General features: G+C 39.0%; 1 protein-coding gene across 1 annotated transcript; it reads right to left on the reverse strand.

The window, feature by feature from the left end:
• Window positions 1-8217: 8217 nt before the first annotated feature.
• On the reverse strand, window positions 8218-9156 carry LOC126484834 (uncharacterized). Its single transcript, XM_050108428.1, has one exon. The coding sequence runs from the start codon at window positions 9154-9156 to the stop codon at window positions 8218-8220; it is 939 nt and encodes a 312-aa protein (XP_049964385.1).
• Between the last annotated feature and the right edge of the window lie 1692 nt (window positions 9157-10848).

Consider the following 10848-nt stretch of genomic DNA (forward strand, 5'->3'; position numbering starts at 1 on the left):
TGGTGTCGTGTTTTCATTTGTCATATTATTGTTGCTTGGTTGAGCATGATTGATTGAATTACTGTTTTGTTGTGTAACACTTAGTGGTGGTTGCCAATGACTTTCTGGTTATTAAAGTATAAAAAACTACCACATTCGTAATTGTTTCCATAATATTGTGGTTGTGGGTTGTTTTGATACAGTGAGTTTTGTGTGTTATATTGACAGTAGCTGTGAAATTTCCAAGTCTATAGTTGTTGTTATTGTTACCAGCTTTTCGTTGTTTGTTTGGATTGCCTCCATTTGAATGCATCCCTTTGTTATTGTTGTATCCATTCAGATATGGTTGAATGTTTTCCTGTGCAATGCAGTTGACATTATTCTGCATGTGCAGATTAGGTTGGGTAACGTGCACTGTTTTCATTTCTGACTGAGGCGTGCTGTAACTGTTATTCCATACACTCCACTAGTCTTCATTAAGGATATCAAGCGAACCTCTGACCAAAAGAAACTGTTCTGCATCATGCTGGTACTTGTATTAACTCTTCCCTTATGTGGAATGGTAATCCCATTTTCAACACACAGATTACGTCTAGCGAAGACACCTGATCATCTCAGTAACGTGTCATGTTCAAATACTTTTCAGAGTAACGATGAAGATTACCTTGCCATGAACTGAACGGTTCTGGTTCGAACTCAATATTTTGAAGCCTCTCCTGAATCGAAGCTAATTTGTTCAGAAAAGCAACGGGACAATGCTAGGGCAGCTCTCATCATTGGATCGGTGCTTGATGAGGAACCTGCTATTCATGTAAGAAAGAAGGCTGATGCAAAAGAAATTTGGGATATAATTACGTAAGTATGTGGACAATCTTCATTGCAGCGACTATATAAGTTGTTCACTTGTTTCTTTGAAATGTCAAAAGATGACGTCACGTCTATAACAATACACACATCGCTACATGCGAACATTTTCCATGACTTGTGCAGTGAACTAAACAAACGATTGGAAAAACTTTTTAGAGCGAAAGAACTCGGCGATCGCACCCCATCACAGCATCTGCCAACGTCTGCCGACTCTAGCGAGAGGTGCTGTTAGTGATGAGGTACTACGAAACGTCTAGCTGTCTTTCCTACCTTCTGATAAACAGAAAATTTTAACGCGTTGCCCTGGTGATCTTAACGTGCTAGCACAGACAGCAGACAGAACTGTGGAAATGTCCCCCTCTGTGAGTGTGTGAATATTAGTTTCACAACACAGTAACATGCCCATGGTGCCTCTCATCCCTGAAGTCATAGTTAGCTGAGCTGACACAAGTCGCTGCACTGTAGATGACGTACACTTCTCGACGGCTATGTCTTCGATCATAGCAAAGCCGCAATCGATCACCTGCTATACCAAATATTTGCTGGTATCATGAGAAGTTCGCCAATGACGCCCAGAAATGTACACCATCACAGAAGTATAAGTGTGACACAGAGGCCGTATCAGCACCAGCTTTTTCTGAAAATAGTATCCGGGGCCTTTTCGTCATGGACCGCGACATGGAAATACAATGTTTGGCAGACATGGGGGCACAACACATCTTATTCTCACCACACCAGAACCACCAGTCTATGCGCGTCCTTGGCGTCTAACGCCAGAGAAAATAAAATGTGTGAAGCAGGAATTCTGTGGCATGTTGATGCAAGGTATCTGTCGAGCCTCCAGTCGCAGAATGGTATCCCAATTGCACATGGTGCTGAAGGAGAGTAACAGATGGCACCTATGTGCCGATTACTGTGAACTCAATGCAGGGACCACACCTGATTGGTATCCAGTGTCACTCATAGAAGACTTTGCTTTCAACAAACACGGTAAGAAAATATTCTTTACTAATGTCATAGTGCAGGCATACTATCAAATTCCTGTCACGCCATAAAAAACCCAAGTTGGCTGTAGCAGTGCCCTTCAGTCTTATTGAGTTTATGAGAATGCCTTTCGGCGTGTAATGCGGTGCACATATATCGACGCTTTATGGACGAATTCACCAGTGATCTGGGTTTCTGTTCTGTCTACATAGACGACATTTTAGTGATATCTGCATTGTAAGTACATTTAACCAAAGCCTAGTGTATCCTTAAGGCAACAAAGGTCCAGTTTCTTGGATATACAATCGATGCCTATGGAATCTGACATCCTAAAGATAAAGTGGAAGCCACAGTGAAGTATTCCCATTCTCTTACAGTTAGCTCAGTCACAGTAGCATGAGCTACATACATTATTGGATCACCCAGTGGGATTAAAGTTACAACACATGACTGTTTTCTCAGCATCATTAATTTTTATCATCGATTCACATGCAATCATGCACTAACAACAGCGCCACTGAATGAACTTCTGAAGGGCTCACTGAAGCCAAATAACAGGGTGCAATGGACAAACGAAATAGATTCTGCCTTCCAAGCTACAAAAACAGTAGTACCAGAGGCTACATAATTATCTCACCCAATATCATAGGCTCCACTTGCACTCATGGAAGGTGCATCAGCTACTGGTATTGGCGCTGTACTTCGGCAACAAGTTGCCAGCAATCATAAAAAGCTTAACAACCAATGAAATTCAGTTTAAGAGAAGCCTAAAGGATATATTGGTGGCCAACTCCTTCTACTCCATTGATGAATTTATCAGTAGAACCAACTGATTTGTGTGTGTGTGTGTGTGTGTGTGTGTATGTAAGTACAATATAACTTATGCACAATTTCAGTTCATTAGTGTGTTCATTGTAAATAAGTGTGTATGTATGTGTGTTTGTTTGTGCGTTTGTGTGTGTGTGTGTGTGTGTGTGTGTGTGTGTGTGTGTGTGTGTGTGTGTGTGTGAGTACAATCTTACTTCTGCGCAATTTCAGTGCAGTAATGTGTTCATTGTAAATTAGTATTATAGTAGTTGTATTACATGTTTATTACCTTATAAATAAATAAATAAACTTTTTTATTTTAAATTCAGTGCATTAGTATTCGTAAAATGATTCTTTCAAGTATTGTTCATTAAAAATGACGATCATTCCACTTGGGTCCTGTGGAATGGTACATTAGCTTATTTGTTTAAGTTGTAAATATTTTTCTTGTATTGGTGTTTTTCTGACATGTTCTACATCCTGGAGGACCTCCTCACTACGGATCAATTGGAATGAAAGTAAATCTAGTGTAATCTAATCTAAAGAACATAGTTGGCATCCACTAATGTTCTTTAGTCACACACTGTCACTGTCACAGTAAAGCTGGGCAACATACGGTCGAGAATTGTATGCTACACGTGTTGTGGTTAAGAAGTTCTGGCACTTGTTAGAAGATTGACACTTTACCATGTACATGGACCATAAACCACAGACATATGCTTTGGATATGAAACCAGAGAAAGCATCGCCAACTTCGACGTTTGAACTGTATCAGTCAGTTTACAGTTCACATAGTCTATGTGCAAGGAACCAGCAGATACTCTTACACACGCTGATGTTATAGCCACTGCAACTGATTATGAGGCCCTCGTTTAGTCACTGCAGAATGATGATGAGCTACGCACATTATTGGATCACCTAGTGGTATTAAAGCTACAGCGCATGACTGTAGCAGCAACAAATGTCGTATTGTACTCCGAAATGTCTGGGACAAATTTATGACCATTAGTACTCACAAATTTTGGGCACAAGCAATTGCATCAGTCCACAACCTTGCTCATCCTGGGATCTAACGCAAGGTGAAATTAATCAGAGTTTCGTCTGGCCAGGAATGGGTGCAGACTGTAAGACATATGTCAGACACTGCATGCGATGCAAGGAAAATAAATTCACTTTGCACATCAAGTCACCATCAGGTACATTCCTACCACCAAGGCAGTACTTTGAAGACGTGGACACAGACGCTGCGCGCTCCCTTCCAGTGCCAGAAGGCTACAGTTTCTGTCCCAAGGTTATGGATTAATTTTCAAGATGGCCTGAAGCTTTCCCTATGGAAGACCTTACAGCCGTGACAGTAGCACAAACATTTTTCCGAGGATAGACTGCCCGGTTTGGTATACCAATAGACATTACAACAGATCAAGGACGCTTCTTCGAGGCGTACCTATATAAAGAATTGGCCAACTTGTTGGGCAATAGCGCATTTGCACTACAGCTTATCATTTGGTAGCGAATGGAATGGCAGAACGCCTCCATCACTATATCAAGGCAGCCCTATGTTGTCACACTACACAAAATTGGATGGAGACATTACCCATCATGCATTTGGTGTCCATATGTCATTTAATAGTGACTTGATGCTACAGCAGTTGAATTAGTGCACGGACAAACACTGAACCTACCAGAGGAGTACATGCATAATGTGACAAGTGATAAGGTCTATGCCTCAGAGTTTGTCACCAAATTATGATCGCAACCCGACAACTCCGGCCAATGGCACATAGAGAACAAGGTGGATGCACCCATTCGTATTTGAGGACCTGTCTAGCTGTAATCATGTATTCATACGGAACGATATGGTGTGCAAGCCATTGTAACCGCCATATGAAGGTCTGTATACAGAACTTGGTAGAAGCTACAACATTTTTAAGATAGACAATAGGAGTCTGCCTACCATTGTATCCATTAACGGACTCAAACATACAGTCTATAATACACAAGATGCAAGGAAGACGGCTGCCCACACAACTACCAAAGATAAAGACGCAGTACCAAAGTTGCACATGTCAAACTTGATTCTGACAAGATGCAACAACTAATAGGCGTCTTGATGAAGAAAGTGACGATGAGCACAGTTCCCCATAACATGTGTATGCCATCGTGTTCAGCAAATGAGATACAGGGTTTCCAAAAACCAGTGACAAAGCATATGGGGGAATCAAGTCCAGTTCAGCCTCAGATACTGTTGATACTAGGAGGGACTCAAGTAGTGTATCACATTCATGATTCTGTGTTTGATTCTTTGAGTCTTGATTTGGTTTTAGTATTCTAGCTCCATGTATTAGAGAAAATAAAGTATTCAAACAAGTAAATATAAATCTAATATATATGCAAATAAAACATTAATTCTCAACAAATAATCACACTTTACTAATTCACATTCTACGTTTTCCTTATTATTGTGAGGCAAATAACTATTTCTCTTGTATAACCTCTACCCATGGCGCTAACCACTGTTTTGGAGCTGGAAGTAACGATCTGTAGTTTTTCTATTCTGTTAGGTTTGGTTCGCTTTACTTGTTCTGATCCCATTCTTGTGGGTTTTCATCGTTATTGTTCTGCAGATGCCCTTCTTGATTCCTTCAAAGATTTCCACTTCTGCATTGCGGTTGTTGTCTAGTGTGATACTGTGACAGACAATGACTCCTATCATTGCTGAAATTCTGAGAGTCACATACCAGATGTACTTAAGAAACATCAAGTACTGTGCTCCACAATGGATACTATCTCCTCTGCTGAATACACAGGATCTATCATTGCTTGTCCACTTGACTGTTAGTGGCACGTCAGAGATAGGTCTACAGGCATTGTACAGGAGAGACAGGAAATCAAGCTGAACAAAGCGTTTGACACCAATCCCCTTTCCAAGCAAGCCAGAGATTCTGGCTTCCACTGAACCAGTATGACACACTTCACTTTTTAAGAAGTCTGCTGTAATCTGCATCGGAGGAAGCAAGTGCAAATGGGTAGCAGTCTGTTAATCATCAGCAGTTTGAATGTAAGGCGAATAGTGATACCTCTTACAGAAAGGGCAGCAAGAAATGGAAAGGATCACCTTGTGGACTCCGTGTGCACATCTGGAGAACTCGTTCACCATGTTACCTGTACCTGCAGCAATTAAGGGAACAAAGTGTAATCAGCTGCAGATTGTGCTGCATGTTAGAATGAATGGCGCATGGCGTCTGCGTCTTAGATTACATACATATCACTCCAGCAGCTGACAGAGGAGGTTGAGAAGACCAGCATTGCTCACGGATTTTAAACGAAACTCACAATCTGCAGCATTGTTTCCAAAACAGTTTGAGTCTCTCTGTTTCTTAACCGAGTAGAAAGATGGAACCAAAGGCTTCAAAGGCTCTGCAACAAGCTAGACTGTGATGTACTAGACTTACCATATATGGTTGGGAACTGTAGAGTCACTCTAAGCGTGTAGAGGCTAAGTTACACATCAGAGGTTGACTTTATGTGGAGAATGCAGAATGGTCTCTTATCATATTGAACTCTCCATTTATTCCAAATAATGTTAGCTATAGGAAACCCTGAATTATTAGTGTAAGATTCAAAGCAAGATCCTCACAGATAAAACAATTAAAATCCTTGTGGCCAACTACAAAAGCATTCGCAATATTGTCCCAGAGTTTGAAATGGTTATAAAATGCATTGGATTTCATACAATAATAGATACAGAAAGCTGGCTAAAAACCACAACTGACAGCACTGAGTTTTCTGTTGTAATGTAAGAGTAAATCGATATAATAGGTTAATGAGAAATGTAGGTCATGTATTTGTAATAGTAGACAAGAAACCCAAGCCAATGGAGATAGAATAGTGCTTATGTAAGACTGTTTTCGGCAAGATTCAGTGTCAAGTGTTGCCATAAACTTGTAATTGTATCTTTCTGTCAACCACCAAACTCATCCCCAGTTGTAACCAAAAACTTTAGAAAAAATCTATTTTCTAGTATTTATATTTTTCAGTCATGTTGACATAATGTGAGGAGACTTAATCATTAAACAATCAGTTTATATAATGGCGGTTTTATAAGTGATTGGGATGAAAAGACCCCTACATAACATCACTAAATGCTTTCTCTGTAAACTACTTAGAACAGACATTTCGGGAGTCCACTTACAACTGAAATTTATTGGACCCAATAGCAATGAATGGATCTGTCCTTTATGAGAATGACCACACTGAAACTGGTGTGAGTTATCATGGGCCACTTATGGAGTTATTGATTACTAAAGTACAGAGGGAGATAAAACAAATAGAAAATTTGCATATTTAGTAAGCTAGATAAAGGTGAAGTTGTGTCACATATTAAAGAGGAACTAAACATTTACCTCTGGTCTGGATCATATGGATGAACTGTCATTTAAGCTCAAAAGGATAGTAGGCCATGCACTGGATAGATAAGTAGGGGAAAGTGGGGCACATTGTGACACAAAAATTAAAAGGGCTGTACATTTGTAAGTAGTTCCTGTGCACTTTTGCTGTCGCTATTTTTTTGGAGTATAATTATTGTTAATGCAATGATTTATGGAAATAGATGTACATTTTGCCTGGTTTTCGAAAATTCAAAATTTCAAAGATGTACAATGTCTCATGTTGCCCCACTTGTGGGGTACGTTGAGACACTGTATGGGGAAGGTTGAGACAATATGGAGAAGAATGAGACACTTTACAATTAGATTAGAAACATTGATTTTGTTCATATTTTTTAATTATTTGGGGATAGTATTTTAAATTAAATCTGAAGATAAAATATCTCTGAAGAAAATAACACTTTATTGGTTGAAAAAGGCACAAAACTGTTGCAACAGTGAAACTTTTTACTGTGAGATAAAACATGAAATAGAACGGTAGTAGAATTAGAAAGAAAATTTTATGAACTACCTCTAAAAAAACTGTTTTAACAAATGTTGTACCGCAAGAACGAAACAATGAAAGAAAGTAGCGATTGCTGGCGTTTTGTTCTTCAATGTTCTTGAGGTTGAGGTAACACCATAACTATATCACACATTTGGACATTAGAAATATCATCAACTACAAGATGGAAGAAATTATTTTCAGTCTTCTGCAACTTTCTCAGAAAACAAATTTCAAAGTCCCCATCATCACATTTCTTCTAAACCTTCCCTATATAATGGACTACACTTTTCTTGCTGATAAACTTATGAGATCGAAATGTCCAATGTCAGGGTTTTGTGGAACTATAACTTTATCTTCACTTAATTGAGCAATATCATCTTCCAAGGCCGATGTTCCAGCAATGTGGTGCATTTCGTCTTCATTTTAAAACCTAGCTTTCTGTTTCTTGAAGAGACTTGTCTTTACACTTGTAACCTGTAGGCCTACTTTTGTGGACTCCAAGAATTTTACTTTGTGTTTTTCTTCCAGAATTACCTTTTCTGGTGTATCAGTGATGATTTTTCTTCTCCCCTTTTCTCTAGGTTTCTTAGCCCTGTTGTTTCTTTCTGCTTTTGGATAGCCATGGAACTGTTCAGGAATGATGTAACTTCAAGATGTTGGAGAATGGATGTCTGTGTGATTTGAACTTTGTGGACTTTTCGGTTGTTGTGAAAAATCAGCCTTCCTTCTAGGATCACCACTTTCTTGTGGCAGATCGCATTCAAGCGCTCTCTGGTCACTGTTCTGTCTTTCAGCTGTAGGGTTCTCGTTTGTTTCCCTCTGTTCCTCTGGGGGATGTGGTTTGTCAGCGACCATACTTGGTAGAAACATATCATTTGTGTAAACATGCCTGTCAACAGGAAAAATGCCAGTTTTCTTGAATGGATTGATTATATTTTCTGGAGTCATTGCACATACATGGGCTATATATACAGGAGCTGCAACATTATAGATGGTAAATGACTGTCCTGAATGTTCACTCATCCACGTATCTACAGCATTATAATAAGCCTGAAATGACTTCATGATTCCAACGTCCAGTGGGTGCATTCTATGGGTTGAATGTGGAGGAACAGTTAAGATGTACACTCCATTAGTTTTTGCCATATTAATGGCTTCAGTGGACATGTGACTTACGTGGTTATCACAAATTAGCAGTGTTTGTCGAGTCATAGAACGCCCAGTGTATTTAATAAAATGCTGCATGAAGCATACAAAGTTAACTGAAGGCATCCAAACTGAGGAATGAGCCAATTCAAGCGTTCCTGTAGGTGCACCATAAAGCATGAACTCTTTAAAATGAACTCGTGGGAAGAACATTACGGGTGGCATGGTGTTGCCCACAGAATTGATCACAAACAGTGTTGTTACTAAAGTCCCCTTTTCTCTGCTGATAACTTTGGACACTTGCTTGATTCCTTTATGAACTATTACCTTCAAAGTCTGCTGGGTGGTTTTGGTTCTTGTCTCATCCAGGTTATAGATGGGAGATGGGTCACAGAGTTCTGTATGTTTCTTAAGTAATGTCTCTAAATTATCGAAAAACATATCTACATTGAAGCGATTGAAGGAATTGGCTCTTGCTAGACTGCACCCTTCAACAGTTCGATGGGACAGTTGAGGATGCACTTGAGAAAACCATAGACCAGTATTTGCTGGCAATACAATATTTGTTCCATGTTTCAGGACATTCTATTTTATTGATTTTTGCTGTCTCATACGCTAACTTACGTGTTTCTAAAGTTGTAAGACCATAGAATATCTTTGCATTAGCTATTAAAAATTCAACAAAGTCTTCTTCTGGTACATCTGACAAAACTCTGTGAACATCACAGCGAGCTTTCATTTATATAGTATTGCCAGGATTAGTTCTTAACTTCTTTATGTATCTAGCAAGAGTCTGAAACTTTGGATTAATCTTTTTAAAAACACTCCTGATAGAATCTCCCTGTAGACCAAGTTTAACACCTTCCTTCATTGTAACTGCATCAGAGGTACCCATAACCTTAGGTTTTTTTTCATTCTTGCACCAGTTCGAACCTTCAACAAACAATCTCAAAGAAAAAGCCTTTATTAAAATAACTATATCCAATTCTTTCATACTTAAAGTGTGTATTTACACTGTAAATGATGTCTGAACCTATCCCTCAGTGCTTTGTCTCAACATGTGCCACATAACCTGTCCACAGTAAAATCATAGTATTAACCTCCATAAACAGTTTCCAACTAAACTGAACAATTTCAGTTAAGCACAAATGCATGTGCAATAACCTGATGTATATTACACACAAACTAATTCCATAACAAATTAAATATATCAAATTACCTGACTGTAGAAAAATGTATGTCACTAGTGAGAATTCAGTCCTTCCAGTATTTCTCAGCTGCTATACAATTGTGCTAAAACAAATTAAGTTCTTTCGTATTCTTCATGGCAACGGTATACAGCTTTGTCAGAATAGCCAACCAAAAGCACTACATTTTATTCAAAATGATGTTGCCTCAAGGTGGCCCATGTATCAACGAGCCCCATATTCCCCTACCTAGTTCAACAGTTCTTCATGGGAGGTAGCTTTCATAGTCTAAAACCATTGAAAACATTTCTAAAGAATAAACTACTTCTGCTTAATAGCTGTAAAACAGGTATACACAGAGAAATACAGAATAAAAAACGTTTTGATATCAAGAGGTAACTCCATGAAACCTTCAATGATAACTGTAGCGGAATCTTATTGAAGGAACTCTCATAACATCCAAAGATATTCTGATCTTATAAAAAGGCTTTCAGACACACAGAAATTAGTGTCCAGATACTCAAAGATTACAGAGAAACTGAAATTGAGGGTAGAAAAACAGAAGCAAAAACGCTGAACTGTGTTTTCAAATGTTCCCTTGCAAAGAATGATATGTGTCTACAGCCCCAGATTACTTTTCGTTGCACTGCACAATTGAGTGATCTACAAGTGGTGTTCAATAAGTAACACAATTTGGTTGAAGAAATGTGGAATTGCTTTGGGACATTGTGGAATATTCCCGCTTCATCTCCTATAGTTTCATGAAGTTCCGACTGGTGGCGGCGCTATATATGGCTTTCAAAGTGGCACCTGTAATGGAGGTGCGTTCCAAGCAGAGATATGCCATTAAGTTTCGTTTGGCGGAATAGCAGAGCATCGTAGATATTGATAGGTGCTTGCAGAATGTCTTCAGTGAACTGACAATGAACAAAAGCTTGGTGAGCCA

Source organism: Schistocerca serialis, chromosome 6 (assembly GCF_023864345.2).
Source record: "Schistocerca serialis cubense isolate TAMUIC-IGC-003099 chromosome 6, iqSchSeri2.2, whole genome shotgun sequence".
NCBI lineage: Eukaryota > Metazoa > Arthropoda > Insecta > Orthoptera > Acrididae > Schistocerca > Schistocerca serialis.

Excerpts from the sequence above, each read along its gene's own strand:
- LOC126484834 (XM_050108428.1), bottom strand. The coding sequence starts at position 9,156 with ATGTTTTTCGATAATTTAGAGACATTACTTAAGAAACATACAGAACTC.